The sequence below is a fragment of the Oxyura jamaicensis genome, chromosome 4, assembly GCF_011077185.1.
Source record: "Oxyura jamaicensis isolate SHBP4307 breed ruddy duck chromosome 4, BPBGC_Ojam_1.0, whole genome shotgun sequence".
Taxonomy (NCBI): domain Eukaryota; kingdom Metazoa; phylum Chordata; class Aves; order Anseriformes; family Anatidae; genus Oxyura; species Oxyura jamaicensis.
The window spans coordinates 86,454,699-86,476,869 of NC_048896.1; the positions used below are offsets into that span (position 1 = coordinate 86,454,699).

General features: G+C 39.4%; 1 protein-coding gene across 1 annotated transcript; it reads left to right on the plus strand.

Moving 5' to 3' along the window:
• The first annotated feature begins 10,955 nt into the window (after positions 1-10,955).
• Positions 10,956-20,178, plus strand: LRPAP1 (LDL receptor related protein associated protein 1). The gene is made up of 8 exons (XM_035325413.1): positions 10,956-11,257; positions 14,112-14,256; positions 14,601-14,725; positions 16,380-16,500; positions 17,420-17,578; positions 18,122-18,204; positions 18,936-19,112; positions 19,445-20,178. The coding sequence occupies exons 1-8, from the start codon at positions 11,078-11,080 to the stop codon at positions 19,508-19,510; spliced, it is 1,056 nt and encodes a 351-aa protein (XP_035181304.1). The 5' UTR covers positions 10,956-11,077; the 3' UTR covers positions 19,511-20,178.
• Positions 20,179-22,171: the final 1,993 nt, after the last annotated feature.

The following is a 22,171-nucleotide window of genomic DNA, read 5'->3' on the forward strand; positions in this document are numbered from 1 at the left end:
ACTGATTTATGATATGCTGATAGAAAGGAAGTCCCCTATGAACTTTAATAGGTTAAAATCAACTCCAAGAAGACAAGGAGTCAATCAAGTCTGGCTCCAATTTATACATGTATTTCAGTATTTCTTGCTCCATGATTCTTGTGTTCTCCATTGAAGCTGGAGACTCACTTGCAGATGATCCATACAACCAAAGAAAGTCAATAAATACATCTGAATTCAAAATTCCTCAAAAAAATAAATAAAAGGATGTTTCTGGAAAACATACTACCCAAAACAGAGGACGAATTGGAACCCTGGGCCATGACCTAATTACTCTGCCTTGGCTGTAAATTATCTATGTACTGCAAGGTATTTAACAATGCACAATCTATAACACAATTTTGTTCTGATTAAAATAAAATCTACTTTCCTTTTGGGTAAGTATTGACTGCAAGCTTTCCTAGCTGCTCAATATTTATTTCTGATAAATGAACTTTAATGTTAATCTCTAGAGAAATAGTATCTGGCTAGCATTAGGTTCCAGAAGAATCTGTAGTACATAAAGGGAAAATAAGGATTATATATCCAGCTGTGTATATTTAGAGAGAGAGCAGGGTAATGAATAACTCTTATTCTCTTGGAAGTATATTAAATGGACTTTTACCCATGCTTCCCTTCCAAAAACATTTTGTGCAGACCAAGCATGCAGAACTGCAGCCTGGAAGCAGAATGTTTGAAAAGGTTTTATCGAGGTCACAGTGACCATTGCCCACTTACTACACTTAATTCAGTGCAATAAATGTTTATAGATATGTGCCACTTAAGACAAAGCTAGAGAAATTAGGTTTATTAGCATTTGGTTTAATTGGGCAGATAACCAATGTCTTCCAAATGAAGGTATAAATACAACAGCATTTTTCCAGCTCAGTCTCCACTGCTGTGTTACAGCAAAGATGATTAGTGGCCACATCTTTCAGCAACATCCTCTAGCACAGATTGAAATAGACATTCAGATTTCATTCTGGGAACCCTGAAGACTTCTTCCATTTCCCTTTGTGTACCTTCTTCTTAACCTTGTAGCAGCAAACAGGCACATTTGTATTTTCCTTCTCACTCCCAAAGAAGCACATTTTGGATTGTTCACTTTACTTTTCTGTCTTTCCTGATGAGTTTTATTTTGGAGGTTGTGTAGGAAAAAAAAATATGATTAAGTGGCTCACATTTAGATTTCAATTTATTTATATTTTTGGCTGGTAAATATGTCATCTGTAGTGTTTAATATTAGTTATGCTACATTTAACACTATGCAGAACTATTATTTTCATTTAACCACTTTTCCACCAAAAATAATTTTCTTGACAATTACACTGATTTCTTTGTTGTTAGTCCATCTTGCAGAAGCAGGAGAATCCAACTGAAACAGGGTACAACAGTAGGATGCCTCCAGCTTGTGCAGGTTTGTCTGCCTCCCTTCCTGCTTTTTGACTCAGACTATAGCAAAGAAAGTCACTTTGTCATCCCTCTCGTAGCTCACACTGATCAGTTACCTTGTATTTGTAAGTTCAGTACCTCTTGCTCTGTAGTGCAACCCTACCTGCACTCCTCCACAGCGTCTCTCCACTTGGACTGCATATATATCAGGCAAGAAACAAGTCTTTTTCTCTGGCTCATATGCTATTTTTCAGGCTGTCATAGCACTATAAACTAAAAAAAGATAAGTGCTCTCATTCTTGGGACTGGTGTGATCTCACTTCCCTCTACAATTGTCCTCATTTCATTCCACCCAAGTAAATGTCCAGCCACTGCTACTTAGATATTATTCATTTGAATGCTTCATAGCCAATATGGATAACAAGACACCCTGAAATCGGTGTTTGGCTTGTGAAATCCTAACTGAACTGTGGTTTTTTCTTCCTTGCAGAATTTCTCTGATGCTTATTGTGAAGCATGAAGATCTCAAACATAGCAGGTGATGTAGAATTCTTTTAGCTTTAAAATCTTCTTTGTCTTTTCTGGAGGAAGAGTGTTTCTTTCAGCTGGACTAGAAAATCCCATCTGTTTAGTTGGCTCAGTTTTCTACAGCTCCCATGACCCTTCTTCCGCCTAAACTTCAGGAACAGTAATTAGAATGAAAACTACTCCTTTTACACTCTTGAGTGCTCATGCCAGAGCTCGTAACACTCTAAAATGGCAAGCCAGCTTTGAAGGCTTCTCACCAAAAATTCAACCCCCTACATAACAGTAACTTGAAAATTACTGCTGCTCCACTTTGGGAGGTCTGACAACAAATACCCAGAAAATAAAATGTTTATTGTATGGTTCAACAGATACTAAAAAGATGCCGAGCTACATCTAAATAATGCAGAACTGTGACATACAACTCTTCCTTCTGCATCTTGGAAGAGTGCGGCAGTTCAAATAAGTTTTGAAAGGTATAGCTATTGCTTGCAAAAATTTGAAAAGTACATAGGCAGTGAAGGGGGAATGGGAGGAAAATAAAGGGATGAGGGCGTGCATTACACAGCTATACTTGAAAAGTTGTGTTGTGACAATAACAGAATTTGAAGGAAGCTCATGAACATATCTAAACAAGGAATGACATAGCCAAAGTTAAATGGGAAGAGGAAGAAAAAGCAAGAGAAGCAAGAGGCAGAAACTATTCAAGGTGGCAACATAGCCAAATAAAAACACATACGTTTGCTCAATACTGAGGACCTCCTGTTGTCACACTTCATAGTGACAGTCAGCAATATAGAAGCCATCAGGATTCCTGTCCTACATTTCTGCAGGAAAAAGAAGGATCAAGTTAAATGGCAAAAAATACCTTTAAGGAGTTCTTGACTGAGTTCCCGATAACAAAAGACACAGTTGCTCTGACAGAAACCTGAAGTAAAGGAGCACATCTGTCAGGTTTGTTTCTACTCTGCACTGCTGAATTCCCTAAAGGATCATTCAGGAGGAACAGAGTTCCAGTCAATTATTTGTTATAGTTTTATGAGAGAATAACACAGCACTTGGTATTCAAGGACATGACACTTGGCATTTTTCAGAATCCTTTCTGTTATTCCATGTTCTGTTTCATTAAACTGTTCGTGCATTTTCTATTGAACTACACCAAAACACAAGTTGCGCTGACAGGCTCCATCTCAGAGAGCAGCTGCATTTCAGTGGCAGGGGAGACACCTGTTAGCAATTAGTTTGATTGCAGGGTGGTTTTTTTTGCACTCATTGTTTATTTTATACTAATAATTTACAGCTAATATACTAATAATTACACCTCAGCAGTCATGAAGAAAGAGCACTTAAAAGTATTCATTGGGAATTGGATAAAAAGGAAAGTTGGATCCACCACAGCAGCCTGAAGTCATCTAGAGCTGTAATAAGGAGCACTAACACAAACAGCTAAGGTCTATAAGTAGTAGATTTCTTCCCAAAACTATTCATGGTTCACTTGATTCAGACAGAATGATCTCTTCTAGAAGGGCAGAATTCATAACCTGGTTTTGATACATTTATCTTTAGCAACAGCCCTAAACAGTTTAGCTAAGGAAGCAGTTTCAACAAGATAATAGTGACAGAAAACTGTTAACGCATATAAGAATTAACTACTCCAGAGAGATGTTTCACAATAACATTACCCCAACACTTGTTTTCTTCTATCACTAAAATTAAATGCATGGGAGATAGGATACACTTTATGAGAAAGCACATTTAAAAATAAATTTCAAGCTGGTTAGTTCTCCTTGATGTTCCAGTAATTCAATGAAAGACATCAGTAAGATGTCAATGTAATAAACATTTCCCCAGTCTATTTTTTCTGCACGTTATTCATTTTCTTCAGGTTGATATTGTTTAACTTCCTGCTTGAATGCACAGAATTAAATCCAAGGAAAATAAAGAAGTTGTTTTGGAAAAATAAAACAATTGCATAGCTTAATTTAACTTAAATGAATCAAGTGGAAAAAAATAGCTTCATCCACACTACAACATAGCAGTTTTCCTATGATTCAGACTTGGAACAAAGCAGACCTAAAATGTCAGACTGGAAAAGGACACATTATCTGGGTTCGCTTAAACAGGGAGTTGGGAGTCACACATGCAGAGAATCAGAGAGACAGATGCTGTGATGAGGGCTCTCGTCAGAGTTTGCAGAGAGAAGGAAGGTTTACAGTGCTCTTACAGGTACAGCTGTAAGCCTTCAGGCCTTCTGAAGAATGAATGCATAGCGTTTTCAAACTGCTGTGACGTCCTATCATCCTATCACTGTGAGCTGTTGCAGACTCCTGAAGGGAACATCAGAAGAATCCAGTTACTGGTAGCCTGGCTGAATTTAGTCAGAATTTATGTCTAGAAGCTAAACCTTACCAGAATATATATTCTTACAGAACCTTCTGTAAATCAGAGACTTACAGAACAGAACCCAATGAAAGAATAGGCTTAATCCCTTGACAAACAGGATTGTATCTTCAATGAAAGATTTCAGCTCACTTAGTCCAGATATGATTTAGGTTTTCCAGCCCTTTAAAACCTAAAGCAAACCTGAATAAGTGCTCTTTAATGTAAGGCAAATGAGTATATAAGGAACTATACATCTCTATGAAAAAGCACGCGTAAGATCCAGAAAGATGCTCTCTTCTGTTACTAAAAGTAAAAGAAGAAATAGAATCCCTCTGTGCTTACAGAACTGTACTGAAAAGCAAACACCAGACATAGATGTTGTTTTGGGTCACCGAACAAAGACACTCAGGAAACTCCAAAGCCGTGTTGATTTGAAAGGTTCCTGTGCTATTAAAACCCGATATTGAGTGTATTTTTACCAGCATAGACCTGGATCTTTCTATGGCCAAAAAGCTTTTAAACTGCTAAGACCTAATCCTAAATATAAATAAAATCCTGCAGAGCCAAGCAGAGCCAGCAAGATTACAGTGGTATTAAGGTACACTTGTGGTTTTCTTCACAAGAGCAGGCCACTGCTAACTGCTATGATGTGTACCATGGGAAGCTTTGGTTTGCAGCCATCATTAGAATAGGATAGACAGATGCTTTTGAGCCAGTTTTACCCTTCTATCACATTTCTTACACTGCTTTGGGACTGAATCTAGTAATTTAAAGAGCATACATATACACTCTCCTGCAGAACAGCAGCTGATTTTTACATTTGGATGGATCTTTAGTTATATCAGACCTTAGCTACACTCTATTAATTAACACATAAAACCAAGAGGAAAAAAAAAATCAAGATGCTCAGGGGGGTGAGATCTACAGCGGTTACCACCAAAACAGTATTATTACCCACTGTAGTAACCCCAGTACACCAGGACTTACCTTGGTATGTGGAAAGGTACTATGGTATCACAGATGAAGCTACAGGTAAGCTTGACTATTTGGAAACCCATTCATATATTCTTTTATTTTTATTCTGTAATATTTAATAATCAGGGAATTGTGAAGCTACTACAGATATAAAGCACACTGCTCAAAAAAACTGCTAAAGTAGTAGAAAATGCTAGATTTCATAGATGAGAACAACTGTACAGAAATCTGCAACTGGGTAAACTTTTGAATTAGACATTACCTGCCCTTATTTTTCTAGGTTGGTACTACATTCTCTAGAAATGTGTAACACTATTGTTTCTCTTCCAAATGGGTAGGACCAAAACGTTAGTTAAGCATCTGTCCAAGATACCTGTTATGATGTGGTTAATTTACTAAACCACTAAACAGTATTGGACATCTAGATTAACCTTCTTGTAAATCAAGAAAAGAGCATTTATAGCACAGATATAATAAAGGCCTAATAACTAATCTTAGTAAAGAAATGCAGGATTCACTATACAGATACACATATAGCCAAGAGCTAATTATCATTGCTTTTACAGTTTCAACATAATCAAATCTAGATCTAGTAAAGGATCTACTTATTGTATTAGCTCAAAGAAGATAAGAGGTCTGTCAAAAGGCAGCTTCTATTTTTACTAAAAAGGAGCATGGTCTCAAAAGCAGCCTGCAAAATATATATATATATATATAATAGATAACAGAATCATCTAGGTTGGAAGAGACGTCCAAGATCACCTAGTCCAACCTCTGACCTAACACTAACAGTCCTCCACTAAACCGTATCACTAAGCTCTCAACCACTTAGTAAAACAATTACAAAATTATTTGCCTTTCCTAAATACAAATTTCCTAAGATCATATAAATTAGAAGTGAAAGACAAGTGTACATGCCCTTCTTTTTACCAAGACAGAGACAAGAAAGTAGATGTTAAAGGAGATTGGTAGTGGTGGTTCACAATTAAGAGTTAGGCTAAAGAGGAGCAGTAGGGCATAAGACCCAGTGTACTGATGGGTCTTCTCAGCAGAGACAAGGATATATGATATTAAAGTAATTAAATCAATTTTCTAACTGTTACAGAACAAGTCTGGCTCGGGCTTAGGCTTGTACTAGTGGACTGGATAGGCATTTAGGGAAATAGAAGTTCATGATTTTAACAGTTGGATATATTGTCAGATACTGCCCACTTACAAAACCGGTGATAAAGTCTGGCTCTGCAAACACTAAAGCTATATTCATTTTTTAGTCTTTATAGAGATCCTGAGATTATGCTTAAGGCTCTGTTAGATATGTGTAAGACCGTTCCATGTTTTTGAGTAACGAGTATAAGCGGAAAGTAGAGTTCAAGTCACCCAGACCACAATAGCAGACAGTGGAGCATTGATGGTAAAATATTCTGATGGAATGATTTTTCAAATAGGTAGAGGTTTGCAAGCCAGGAATTTCATTGTAGTACATATTATACTTTGGGAAATTAAACCTCTGTAATTTAATTTCACTGGTGTATGATGCATACCTGAAAAACTAAAGATCAGTGAGGAGGAATAATGGATGTGTTGAGTTTGGGGTTGTGTTTTTGTCTACAAGGATTAGGTTTAAAGACAGGAGTAGGAACAAAGAATTAGAAAGTAGAACTCACTTTATTCCTGGATCTTCTAACCCTCAGAAACAAAGACGGAGAGGGAGTGATAATAACACCTGGTAATTACTTTAAAAATCTAATAGAATAATAAATCATAATTCAAGCTCAGACTAGGTTTGAGAAATTAGAACTTCAACAGGTTTGGGAAATTGGAACTTCAGGTATTTAGGTTGATGGATTCTGCATACCTCAGAAACCTCAAATGGTAATGGAATAGTGAAAATATTGTTTTTCAGTGTTTTCAGCTACAAACTGGTCTTCAGTGTATACTGCAACCTTGAAAGTCTTAAGTGGTAATGTCTGAAGAAGCAGAGTGAGAAATTATGGCTTAGAAGAGATACTAACCTTTTTAAAAAAATGGAAAAGGTAACTGGTCTGTGCGTGTATACTGTTGTTATGCTTAGGCTAACATTTCTAGAAGTAGAGTCATAAAAAATGTGTATTGCAGGCTGCACAGACAAGTAGAATGAGGAAGGTAGTTCAAAACATGTTTGTCTGAATATAGATACAGCTGTCTTGGTTTATGTTCTGGCAAGGACAAACAACCAGGTTAGGTTTTGGAGAATGAGGATTTTTTTCCAAATAAAGAGTTAAATAGGTCAATTTATTACTGATCAGAGTAGGCTTTGAAAGATTAAATGTAGTGGGATAATGTAGAAGAACTTTGGGAGAGGTGTAAGTCTCCCATTGTCCCGGATATTAGCAAAGTTAAGATTTGGGCTAGATTTTGGAGAACTGAGGGTTGAAGTGCATTTGTTACAGGAGAATGAGCCATACAAAGGAAATGTGAAAGAACTGGCTGGGAAGAGCAAGCAGCTCTACTAAAGCTTTGATATGTTTGTTTCACTTGAGTGCTGCTTTTGGCACAACTAGAAATGACCAGGGATGAAAAAATGAAAGGTAGAAAAGGTTAGCCCACTGCCATGTGTGATGAGGGTCATGGTTGGGAAGAAGCAATTAGTATAATGGAATTTTACTAACTCTCAAGAAAATCATTTATTACAGAGAGGACTGAGAGTCATAAAACAGGCTTTTATATTTCACATCAGTCTTACATGGGTGGAAAAAAAGTATGCAACAGTACTGTTTTTTGCTAAAATCTAGCTTGGGCAGGAGTGGGGCAATGAAAAAGAAGTCTTAAAACTTGTTGTAGGGCCCATGTTACTACACTGAGATATCTGTGGTCTTCCAGAGGAAAGGGAAAAAGGCATGTTGCTTTCCAGATGGGGCAGACTTTTGGCTAAGGATAGTGTTTGCAAAATGTTCCCAGACATCACTTCAGTACACCCTCAACAGGGTCCTAGGGAGGTTGAGGAAAGGTGTATTTGGAAAAAGCCAGCAGCACCCTTGCAAATCCACCACACTTACCCTACCTTCTCTGCATCTTGGCTTGCTAGGCTCAGCATGCAGACTAGCAGACTGAATAGAAGATGGAGATGAGAAATGCCATAACAGCTTTTTATCCCCAGAGTTCAGCAACAGTATTTGAAATGCCAGGCAGGTTTTATTTATATTTTTAGATGTATACAGAACACATGAATGGGCAAATTCAGTGGTGAACTGATTTTGGTAAAACTGAAACCAGGACCAACAGATCCAGCTCTTAAACTGAACCTTAAAGGTAAAGATCTCCCAACACTGTACTCAGAAGTATGCAATTTAGATCACCTTCAAACCTCTGAACATAAGGCTTAAAGCCCTCCTCTGTTACTCTACCAGGAGCTATGCACTGTTCCATAAGCACCATAAGACTTTCTTTTAACCAAGAGTTTCTCTGATTTTTCTACTCCTTTTTGCAAAGGAGTAGAAATCCTTTGTCATCCTCATTCCAGATTTCTCCACTTTTGTTTTTCAAGTGAGCAGAGGGCAGAAGAAGGACTTCTGAGTGTGGTCTACATCGTGTTTTGTTATTGTTTCTTTTTTTTTAAAAAAAAAAAAAAAAGGATAATAAAGAACAAATAATAATAAAAAAGCTATGGTCTGTCAACTCAAATGGTCCTTTGGGACAATGCAATCAATAGACTTCAAGACAATAGGCTTAACACTTCCACTGCTTGTATCAGTTTTGGCACAGTCCCAGGGATTCAGCTGAGCTGCTTTTCTATTATGCAAGGGAAAAATGAAGGGAGAATTCAACCCAAAGTGCACAAGAAAGAGAAACTATAATAGAGCTGATTTTCCATTACCTCCCACTGCATTTTTATTTACCCTAAGGTGCACTCTGTGATGAGTTTGGCCTCATCTATACCAACATAAATCCAAAGTCTCTAAACACAAGTCAGTGGAATCATTTAGGCTTTTTACTTGTGGGAGTGGTACCAAATACTCACTTTACACAGATGTAAGGGCACTGGACAGTCAGATACAACAAGCCATCACAAGCAAAATAACAGTGCTGCACTCCTTATTCCTTATTTCTATTTTTTCCCCATTGTAGTTCAAAACTTCAAGCAAACAAATGCACAAAGCTACCCATAGCTACGCTTAATACAAGAAAAAGAGTGGGAATCTGTAAAAGTTTATATAGCATTGAGGTCTAACTTATTTGCAGAGAGACTGCAAATTCAATCAATACTTCAAATGACAGACAATATGAAACCACCTATTCCAAAAGGGCTCAACAATACATAGATATGCTGTAATAATGAGACTAAAACAAGCTCTAGAACCTAAAACTCATGTGGAGTAGTCTAGAACATTTGGATAAATCTGGTGGGTGTGTTTTCCCACCATCGTTTCACTAGCATACTACAATGTTCAAAAAAACATTCTTCATTTTATAAATGAAGCAAGCCTGCAATACTTTTGCCTGCTTCTGCAATTCAGTCTTACAGCAACAGCTTCTAGGTCTACATAACTGAGAATTAACTTAGGAAAATGTGGAAGAGAAGAAAGATGCTTTATATTGCATTGAGGCAAAAATAAGTCCAGTAAAAATCCTCCTCGGGGCATCATTCTCAGAAATGTCATTATAGTTCACGCAATCTATTTGTTTTCACAGTACTGATTTATAATGCATGAAGGCTTGGTGTTGACAGTACTACAGTGCTGTGCTTTGCTCAAGGTCACACACGAGGTCCACTTAATGAAGTGAACCTTTGCTTCCACCACCAGCCAAGCTCTGGCACCATTCTAAATGGAACATATACCGAAATATTCAGCTATACCAAAGACCCCATAATAAAGAAGCTTTGCAGTGAGCAGAGGATTTATCAAAAAGAGAAGACAAGAGAAGGAAAAGCTTTCTTCACCACCTTCCTCTCTAAAGCACCCAGATGCAGTGTGTCCTGCATCTCAGTGCACATTCCCTGGGCTTCCATCATAGCAATGTTCAATTTTAGTGGATTTTTTTAATAACCAGGGAAGGATTTATACCCACCCTTGATTAATTATTGTACATCTTCCCAGCATTACATACTTTGCCAGACTTAATCCCCTCCAAAAATGTTCAATGGCCTTCTATACATCTTGTTTGCTTGCTGTGCATAGGAAGCACTGTGATGGGAGGCAAGTGCCATGCAGCAATGGGTGCTCCTGCCCCAGAGCTGCCCTCAGCAAGCACCACCAACTATGGGGACTGTTCCCATAGTTCATCCTCTTTGCTAAAAACTCAGTCTAGTCATTATTATGTTTCCCACCATCCTCCTTCTCCCCACACAATCAAAGCCAAACAACTATGCTACTCAGGGCTGTCCTCTGCTACCACATCCAAGGGAGGAAGGACCAAGTCCTTCCCCCTCACAGGGATATACAGGAGCTGTCGCTGTTCTTGCTTTCTGTCCTTCCTGAGCGGCCTTTTCTTCTTATGTACGCTCTTGGACAGTGTGCTAATACCAGAAAACTTTGTTCAAGCAAAGGTGCAGTGTGCGGCCCGCACATTGTTCCCTTTGCCTCACGCAGCTGATAATGACACCTCGCTGAGGGAATGAGGCACATGGCCCCTGTACTAATTCGGCAAAGGAAAGCGCTCTCTGAAACTACTACATAGAAAACAAAAAGCTTCAAAACTGAATTTCCAGCCCCTTTTCCGACGCAAACACCCCCTCCCCTAGCAGCGGAGGCCGCCCCTCAGCGGCCGCCCGGCATTTCGGGACTTGTAGTTCCCCGCGCTGCGCGACATGGCGGCTCCGCGGGCGCTGGTAGTTTTTGTCGCCGGGTTCCTCCTCGCTGCTAGCTCCCGGGCCAGCAAATACTCCCGGGAAGCCAACGAGGGGCTGGCCGCCGCCGGGGCCAAGCGGCGGGAGACCGGGGAGTTCCGTGTGGTGAGGCTGAACCAGGTCTGGGAGAAGGCGCAACGGGTGAGTGGGGCCCGCGGCGGTACGAGGGAGGGATGGCGGGGGTCGGGGCCGGCCGCGGCGGCTAGAGCGGGACGGTTCGGCTGGAGGAGAAAATCCGGGGCCGCCCGGCCCGGCCATACCTCGCCAGACCCCCGCCGTGGGGTCAGGCCTCGGGGGGCTGTGGCTTGTGCCCGGGTTTCAGGCCTGGCTGCCTCTGGTGGGTACCTCGGAGCAGGAGCCGCAGCGCCCCGTCCCGTGGGGACCCTGCGGTTTTCTCTCAAGGGGCTCATTTCTCTTTTCTGTCGTGCGTACCTGTGTTACAGAAGCGCGTCAGCCCATCATTATATCCAGGGTCGTGCCCAGCAAGTGGAAGACAGAGTGAACTGCCACGGGTACCAGGGAGGATCTGAGATTGTCTCCGGCACCATGAATGCATTACCTCTTTTTTAATGGCCATGGTGCGCTTGCTCATCCTGTTCTGTTTGAAGGCAGTGGTATTTGCCCCTGCTTTGCACAGGACTGGAGCTCACTAGGGGGTAGAAACCTTTCATCTAGCTGGTTATATTACCTATATTTCGTTTACACCAAATCACATGCAGGTGGGTCAGCAAATCGGTATCATTGTTCTCAGGTGAGAGCCTTAACTGTGACAGTTTAGTACTAGAGTTTCTTTCACTCTGAGCTGAAAAAAAGTATTTAGTTATACCCCTATTCCTGCCTTGAGTATTGTGGAGCATGCGGAAAAGGGTAGTGGCTGGTAAGAGCTCAGTTCTTTCAAGCAAAGGAATAAATCCTAGATGGGCATTCCCTAGCCTAAGGTACTGGATTGGAGACAGGTTATTCCTCGTTGGGCTGTGTTTGGTGTTTCATAATGGTTAGTCAAAAAATAGAACATATTAAGTCCACGCTATTTGACTGCTGACATTAGAGTACAGAACTAGTGAGATATTAGTCATTTCCTTTACAATTAATAGCAATCTTTTTACTCACTTTTCCTCCCAGAACATCAGGACGCAATTCTGCTGAGCAAAGCAGTGTTACTTGTGACCACCACAGCACTGACACTCTGGCTGTCCAGGTCAGCCTGCTCCGGAAAAGCAAATGAGTGCATGACTAAAGTTTAGGGTTGTTTGTTTGATTGATTGTTTTTAGCACAATAAAAAATAATAACTAAACTGGTTTCTGCTAAGTGCTTAACTTTTATCAAGCAGTTCTCCAAAAGTAGATAGTAAATAAGTGTATAAAGAGGCTTTAGTAGTAAAGGGCTCATAAGTTTTAATGTGTGCTATACATTTTATATTTATCTGTGATTCTAACCACTGTAAATCCTGGTAAGTTATTTCAGTAAGCTAAGTACAAGATACAGAGAAAAACTTGGTTTAAATATTGCAATAATTAAGTAGTCTTGTGACGCTGAATGTACTAGAACAGCCTAAACTGAAACCAGAAACAATGACCTGCATAGGTTCCTAAATTCCTGTCAAAAGGAATGTAGTGCAGTAGCACATTTATGACATTTTTCTGAGTTATTTTCAAATAACCTGCTAACAGCCAGATGAATGGCTGTCTTTTCAGTAGCATCAGTTTAAACATCAGTTTCTAAAGTTGAAAAATAATACCGAGTTCTAAATCTGTGTTTATTAAAAATCCTGGATTCTCACAGAAAATGAGATTTTTTGTGTTATTCAATTTGATTTTAATGGAAAAAAAAAATCTAGTAAATACATTTATCCTAGGCCAGAGGAGCCTGGCTGGTTCAGACCTGGATCCAAGCTCCCAGGAGCTGGATACTCGGAGACCTGAGGTAGAACAACTGGGAAAGCTCAGGCAGAACACCATTGGAAGTCATAGTGCTAGCACGTTTTTGATTACCGCTCTTCTCTGGGCTTTTCTTCACCCCACCTTCATGTTATAAACACGCATGCAAGATGTTCTTCAGCTTTAATATGATTTGTGTCATTTCTCTGTTTTAAAGTGAATAACTGAAGTGCCAAATTTGAACATTTTGGCTCATCTTACAGCAGTGCTGCTTAGCCAACTGCATATTAGTCATAGTCTTTGTTCCTGTTTTCTCTGCGTATTTCACAAAATTTCAAGCTGATCTATCATATTGAGAAGTGATCTGGGTAAACTGTGTGCTTTGTTTCTAGTAAAAATTGAGATAAAGTGGTTCTGTGACCTGTAAGGCCATCCTCAATGTCCTGCTAGTCTGCAAAACTGTACTGACAAAATTTATCAACTCAATAGAACTGTGAGGTTAGAAAACTGTGAGGTTAGAAAGTGGTCCATGAGAAAGCTCATGTGGTGGCAATGGTACATTGTTTGAGAAGTTTGGTCATAACTGCATTTTGTGAATTAGTGAAACTGAATGGATTTAATTCTCTGACTCAAATTTAAATCTAAACAAAGCTAAGAAAGGGGAACAACAGGTTGATTATTTTTTCTTTCATATTCCTTGTTATTGGTACTGGGCATTTTTACAATAGGGTTGTTTTCAGAAGGCAGTCCCATTAAAAGAGGGGGAAAATCCCATTTAAATATAACTTGAAGGAACTTGCAAGAAAGATGTAACTTTTTAACTCCTGCACAATTGCACTGTTGTCAACATAGCTGAAGAGCTGAGAGAGAAGGCTGCATTATCACTGTCTGTTAACATTAATATGCAGAGGGCATAGCCCTGTTCACAGGCAAGAGATGTATGAATGCTGTGGCTCATACCTTCAGACCCATGTACTCGGATGCGTAGCGTTAGGGTAAAAGAAACAAATGCTGTATAGCTATACTGGCTACATGTGCTGTACCAGCTTCTAAGGTAACTTTGCAGCAAGAGATGACTACATATAACTGAACACAAACCTTTCTCTGTTCCCTTTAGCTTCATCTCTCTGCCGTGAAACTGGCAGAGTTGCACAGTGATCTAAAAATACAAGAAAAGGATGAGCTAAGCTGGAAAAAACTGAAGGCTGAAGGGCTTGATGAAGATGGAGAGAAAGAAGCCAAGCTTAGACGCAATTTAAATGGTAAGGTATATCTTTGCAGAAGAGATTTAGTCTTTGCATCAAATATATATATGGTTAGACACCTGTGTAAGTGTTTGAACCATTAAATACCAGGTTGTCTTTCAAGATGCTGAGCACACAGTAGGTCTTTGGAGGTCAGCAGGGAACTGCAGGTGGCTAACAGCTTCCTTTGTTCCTGGTGTTTTCAGAAGAGGTCATTAAACATGGGCCTTTGTGTCTTAAACTGTTAGCCTCTCCGCTCTAAGCTGAAAAATCCAGCTCTGGAAGTCAGGGATGTAGCAGCCAGCCTCTCGACTTCCATACATCCATAGCTGGTTTTAATGTGTCTTCTATTGCCCGTGCAGTCATTATGACGAAGTATGGAATGAATGGAAAGAAGGACTCTCAGCTAGTCGATACCAACTACATTAAAGACGGTACAGAAAGTGATACACTGGATGACCCAAGACTAGAAAAATTATGGAGCAAGGTGGGTAAAATTTCCAGGAATTACCATGTAGGAAATCTGTGTTTCTTCTCTTCTGAGTGCCCTCATATTTGGAACTGGATAGCTTTACTGCTCTGTTTTTTAAGTACCGGCCAAGTTGCTATGCTCTGTAGCTCAGATCATTGTACACTAACGGCACCCTACCTGCATCCAGGTCACTAGGTGTGGCAGGTGCTCTTTGCTAAAGCAAACTCCCACAGCAGTCATGGAGGATAAGATCATAGAATCTGATCTGCAAAGCCGTACTGAAGTTGGAAGGGACCCACCAGGATTCTCGAGTCCAACTCCTGGCACCACACAGGACTAACTAAAAATTCAACCATTTCTGAGAGCGTTGTCCAAACACTTCTTGAACTCCAGCAGCTCGGTGTTATGACCACTGCTCTGGCGAGCCTGTCCCAGTGTCCGACCACCCTCTGGGTGCAGAACCTTTCCCTAACACCCAGCCTGACCCTCCCCTGACCCAGCTCCATGCTGTTCCATTGGGTCCTCTCACTGTCCCCAGAGAGCAGAGATCTGCATCTGCACCTCTGTACCCCTGGCTCCATTAAAAACGGACACAATTCTTCCTCAAATTTCACTAAATTCATTATTTCCCCCTTTTTTTTTTTTTTTCCCCTGTTTTTTTTCTTGTTCTTTCTGGGCTTTTTTAAAAGTTATGCTTTTAAAATATAACTTGTTGATGGAATTTTTAGAAAACTGTTTGGGGGGTGTTAAATAAGGACTTAACCAAAGTGGTATTCAAATGAAAACTTCCAGGATTTGCATTCATGCATAAAAAATAGAAAGTGTATGGTCTATTTGGGCAGTTAAGACTGGCAAAGTAATAATTTACAAAAATGAAATAATGTAGTTTTTAGAAACAAGTAGACAGATAAAACAAAGAATTCTTAGACTTGGGTAGTGTGGTGGTAGCAAAGTAGAGGAAAAGATTTGCTAGTTTTTAAAACGGTACCGTAACTAGATGCGGCTCTGGAGGAACATGATGTCATGTGCTATTGGGAACAGTAAAGTGCATCACTTAGAAATATTCCCTAAGGAAAGAAAAAAGAGTTGGGATTGCATAAGTATCAAAACTGTTCACCTTTTGGTCATACATTGCAGGAAGTATGTCACCAGAACTGTGGGCAGTGTTCCAACTGTCTGATCAGTGCTTCCCTCATTGCTAAAAAGTAGTCCTGTAAGAAACAAATAACTGCAGAGCATGCTAGTGATAAAATGTTCACTTCACAGTAGAGTAAGACTTCTTGAGTAAAGACTGTGCTTAATATCAGGCTGCAGCCCTCATTCAAACAGTTCCCTTATGGTTGCATGTGTATCTTCATGGCCCTTATTTACGTATCAGATTGTTTTCCACAGAATAGAAATGACAGAGGCTTTTCACTGGGTAGTCCATAGCAAGTCTGGCTTTGTAGGTCTGAAGCAAACTTCCTTGGGATATGATTAAAGCCACTATGTCCCCATCATGTCTAAATCCTGCCCTCATACTAATACAAAGAGGTTCAAAAGAAAAGATCTTACTGAAAAGATGGGCTTAATAATTTTCTAAATGTCGTGGGAAGTGGGATGTTTTGATAGATGAGTGCATGTCAGAGCATTTCGCCTGGGAAATATAATGAGTTCATGTTTCTTTCAGGCCAAGACCTCTGGGAAGTTCTCTGATGAGGAATTGGATAAGCTTTGGCGAGAGTTTAAGCACCACAAAGAAAAGATTCGTGAATACAATATTCTGCTAGAGACCGTGAGCAGAACAGAAGGTGTCTGAACATTTGTCTGATGTTTTGAGATCAGTACAACCGTTTCTCTGTCCATTGCCACCATTGTTTCCAAGTTTCTTTGAAACTCCTTAAGTCTGACATTTCTGCCAGAACTGCTTTGCAGATGCTGACATTCCGAGATACTTGCCGGGTTTAGTTCTGCATTAGCTGCCAAAAATCTTGCAAGCTAATGAAAGTGTTGCCATTTCAGTTTTCTGATTCTTGCCTGTGTTTCAAGGAGGGAAGATATCATCAGATTACCAATGATGGCTTTTGTAGTTTACTAGAAATTAAGCAGTAATCATAGGTACTCCGTTGCAAAATGTGATCATAAATCTACAGAATATGTATGTCTTATCTCACAAGTGGGAGCCCAAGAGGATATATATCTTTGGCACTGAGCCTCATGTTAAAGCATTGAGGAGCTGAATCTAGTTTGCTGTACTAATCTAAGCAAAAATTTTGTTAGAGCCAAAGTTTTCTAAAGCTCACAGGCAGCCTGACATTCTCATTGTAGAGCTGAAGCTGCTGGAAGTCATTTCAACATTGGATGTCCTGACTGGCTCAAGAAATGCCTGGGGGAAGGGCATGGGACATATTAGCCATTTCTATCCAGTTTTCTTGGGATATTGCTAGCCTAGGAAAATAAGAACATTCCCTTACTAAAACTGTGGCTGGTGGTCATAAGAGGTAAAAAGCATTTCTGTAATAGCACCCTCCGGAGCACTGAGGAGCATTGATTATAATATTAACCTGCAAATGGAGTTACTGCTTCTCAGAGTCTAGTGTCAGTGCTTTATTATACTCAGCTCAAATGCTGAGAACTTATATTTTATTCTCCCCAGATTTGAGGGATTTCTAGGGCTTTAGACCTATCAGGATTTGACCCACAATCAATAACACTTTTCTCTTTAAACAGATATCCACAAAAATGTCATCAACCCATCTGAAGAGAACCTGGTGAAAGAGGAATTATTGCACAACAAACACAGAGAGCTCAAAGACAAGCTAAGAAGCATCAATCAGGGATTTGAGCGTTTGCGTAAAGTCAGTCACCAGGGATATGATGCAACCAGTGGTATGATACAGTATATTTTTTATGTTTATTTAGTATCAATTTCAGTTTTAAAAAAAACAATGGGAAAGCAATGATTTATTCAGTGTCACAGTACATGGCGTTGCTACAAAGAGCTGAAAAGATAGAGCCATGCTGTTCTATTTACAAGGTGACACTAAAAGCCTAATGCAAGGAAGGCAACAACCTGTAAAGAGCATAGGTCTGTATTCCATGCCCACATGGGAAGGGATATTATGCCTTCTGCACCAGGAAGGCAGACATGTGAGACAACATGCATTGCAAACAACACCGTTACTCAGTTCCTAGGGTTTGGTTTGTTGTTTTTTTTTTTTTTTTTTCTGTCTTTCTTTTAAAGAATACTTGCTATAATGCTACAGTTTTAAGTTTAAGTGCTTGGATTTTTCTGCCTTTTCATCCATATTAGTAATGCAGTGTTTAGTGTATCCTTTTGTATGTGTGTGCAAAAGGACACTCATCATGCATAGAAGATGGACATAAAGGCGTTATGTCTGGATTTTCATTTGGTGATATGTGTTTGTTTAGAATTTGAAGAACCAAGGGTGATTGATTTGTGGGACATGGCGAAATCAGCCAATTTCACTGAGAAAGAACTTGAATCTTTTCGGGTAAGTAGTAAGATCTCCTATGGAAAGCTATTTTCCCACTTAAAGAAATGCTCTGTGTTACTTAATGCAGTCACTTCTATGTTGCTCTTCAGACACCCACCAAATAAAAAAATAATCTTTGATCGTAATGTTTGAAATATATGAAATGGTATGTATGGTTCCATTATAATCAGAAAAATGGAAGCTTCATCTTACTTACTCACATGTAGCCCAACGCCCAATTCTCTTGGGCTTCAAGAGAAGCGACTATGTTTTAATTACACTAATTTCAGTGTCCCTGCTTTTACAAGTGTCTGAGGAAAGCCTGCTGAAGTCTGCAGCAAGGGTTCTACTAACCTCAGTGAGATGTTTTTGTCAGAAATTTACAGTAGCATAAGAGGTAAATTTTGCCTTCATATTTACCCCAGCAAAAAGAAAAACTCTATTCCAATAGTAAGAATATGTAAACTTTTATTTGATGTTCACTGCTGTCATCTCCTAGCACCTTAGAGACATCAGCAGTCTCCAAATGAGGTCTCTGCAGCAAGTTGTTTTCTACATCTTACTTCAAAATTGGGTGCCTGGGTGGTGGTAATAATGTATTGTCCAGACATTCTTAAGAAGAGAACTGAAAAACTTTCAGTGCCAAATTCAGTAAAACAGTATTTAGGGGGATGTCTTGCAATAAAAGAAAGTGAAGAGGGAGCCTTGGAAAGAAAATACTGTGAAGCTGTTTGTATTTGTTGTCTTAGGAGGAGCTGAAACACTTTGAAGCAAAAATTGAGAAACACCATCACTACCAGAAACAACTAGAGATTTCACATGAGAAACTGAAACACGTAGAGGGAACTGGAGATAAGGAACATCTGAACAGAAATAGAGAGAAATATGCCATGCTGGAAGAAAAAACAAAAGAGCTTGGATATAAAGTATGTATAAATTCAGCATACATACGTGTTGAAAATTTAACTCAGTAGTAGAGGGAATGCCAATTATCCAGTGCTGATTTTTCATGCAATGTGAACGACTTTAAGAGTGGGAGGTTAAGGCACACCTGTGCTCCATGTTTATTACATGATACACGATTGTTTTTATAGACCTAATTCTAAAATGCCTGAAAACTCCCTACTCTCAGCCCTTCCTGAAAGCTGAGTCGTCACAAATGCTGATAGCAAACTCTGAATATATTATATTAATTTATTTACTTTTTCATCATTATTCATTGTCTTATTAAAATTTGGTTTATATGTTTTCCTGCTAGGTAAAGAAGCACCTGCAAGACTTATCCAGCAGAATCTCTCAAGGTCTTCAACATAATGAATTATAAACATCTGTTCTCCTTCATGGGATCCATCTATGAACAAAAAACAAATAATGGTGGGTTTTCTTTCTGAACAGGATTCACAAAGCAGTCTTTCTGAAATACTAAGGATTGAAGAGGGTTGTCCTGTAAGAAAACTTCTTTTTTTTGGTCCACTTGGTTTTGTATTTGCACTATTAAATTAAATGATTACAGTATAAATTTAAGTTGCACATCTTGGATCATGTAAATTATACACGTGAATCAAGTAACAGCCTTTGAAATAAGTAGTCATTTCAAAAGGAAACACGTGTGAACTTCCTGAACATTCCTGATAGTGGAAAAAAATACTAATCTTAAAATTAGTTAAGGTATTCTGATAAATGAAAGCAAGCACTGAGGTACGGGACATTAAAACAGAGGTCAGAGAAGTTTTTTAATTTCCATGTTTGACTTAATGACTTTCCTACTGAAGGTAACTAAAATATTTCTACTGATTTGAGCAGTGGTTTAGAACTGCACTGTATATAAATCTTTCATGTGAGAGGAGGAGGAGGAATAAGGATGAAAAAAGTATTGAGGTCAGTTCACACAACTTACAGACTAACACATCAGAAGTTACTGAATGTATATGTACAATTGTCATTCATTGTTGCTTGCTTTTGTTACACTTAGTCATTAAAAATCAAAACGGGGTACCTGTGAGGTGGTTTTTTTTCCTTCCTTCCTGTATTCAGACCTTTTTCTGAGATCTATGTGTATTGCTTGGAACTAAAGTTCACTCATACACTAGTTTTTAAGACAGGAAAAGTAGTTTTGCACCACAAGAATGTGTTTCTGTATTCTGAATAGGTGGATGGCTTTCTAAAGCAGCTTGTCTCTGAGTACATGCTTCAATAAAATCTCCAGTAAAGGTTATTTTCACTTTGCCTTTCACGACCAGTTCATTCTGTTGGTAAAGATTAGCCACCTGGGGTTGAAATTTTCTACAACACTAATGCTGACCCTTTTGTTCTAAGGAATGTTTCACGTGAAGCTGCACCAGCAACAAAGCTAAGGCAAAGGTCCAGTGTAGGTAAATCATTACAGCTACTTGGCTGAGAAGCTCATTCACTCACACATTGCGGAGCTGTAGCACGCCACATGAGGAGACTGTCTTCAAGACTTGCTTGCCATACCTATTCTGTGAGAAACAGCAAAAAGATGGTCAGTCAGAATCAGCCACTGCATATGTTGCTTAGATAAGTCCTGGGTCCATGGTGGGTTAAATGTAAGATGATTCTGCATGTAAAGATTGTTCTATAATGTGCAAGTGACCTGAACTGAAACAGTGGTAGCAGTCCTACTGATCCTGAGATGTCTTACGACACTGAGATCCTGAATGTCTTATGTTGCATCAGTAAGCAATTTTTTTTCTTTACCGTTTTTGTTTTAATGTAAGCTATTACTTGTATTCCGGAGAACTATAGCCCATCAATAGAAACACAGGCTTAGTATTAATAGTAGCAGTGAGTCAGTAAGTTCTTAATAATAGTATAATTTGAACACATGCACTATGTACATCAGCAGAGGAAAGGAATTAAGCAAGCACTGAAATCTGAAAAGTCCTACATTGAGAGTTAACACCTGCTTGTGTTTGAATCAAGTAATAAAATGCTAGCTGGGTTGTATGTGAATGGAAGAAGCTTTTACTGAAGTGTGTTCAGAGGCTCCTGCTGGTGGAAACCTGTTGCATGAGGGGAAAAGCAATGTTCAGTATCTCAGCCTGCACTGAAGGAGGACAGAGAAGATATATGCTCTGCATGAGAGCATATAGCACAAAGCTGGTTTTCACCTTCGCGGTGTACCTGAAATCGAATAAGCTTTCTGAAGAGTTCCTGAAGAATTTTGGAATAGTAGAAGGCACTGGCTTCACAGAACACATAACCGGGGTCAGAGCAGCAGCGGTGATGACTGTCTCTGAGTGCACAGCTGCTTCATCAGGCTAGCAGCTGCTGCCCTGGTGGGAAGGCACTCCCTGTAAACAGAGGTGATGGCTGTACCACCACAGTGATCAGGCTCAAAGGCCAGGTAAGCTCCAGCAGAAAGAGAGAGCTCTTGGCAAGTGCTTCAAAGTACAAGGGACTGACGATATACTTACACTGTAATTTAAAACTAGGAACAAGACACAGGTCATTAATGGCACAGGTTGGAGATTGGGATTAGTCCAGTCGCCTTGCTTTAGTTATTGAACACTGCTGTAAATGAGTCATTGGGCCCAAAGATTGTTCATACAAACCTAGAGGAGAAAAAAATACTAAGCAGCAGTTGTTGCAGCCCCCAAATCCAACTTCCTCCTGAAATACTCTGTAGCTGAGCCAAGTTCTGCAATAGCACAAAGAAGCCATCAGGAATGGTTTCCATTCCTGCCAAGGCTCTTTGCTGCTTTCCGTATTTTTTGAGATCTGGAGACAGTGCACAGGCTAGTCTATTAAGTCTGATTTCCTTTTTATCTATAGGCTGTGCCTTCCATATATCGACATATGTACATCAGTTAATTATTGCAGTTTTTTAGCCATCAAAACATTTCATGTGGTAAAAATAACAAGAGTGGGTAGTCTGAGATGGTAAGAAGTTTTAAAAATAGCTTGAACCACCACTCATGATTCTGTAAAAAGTAACAAATTAAAAGCCAAGAAAAAAAAAGGT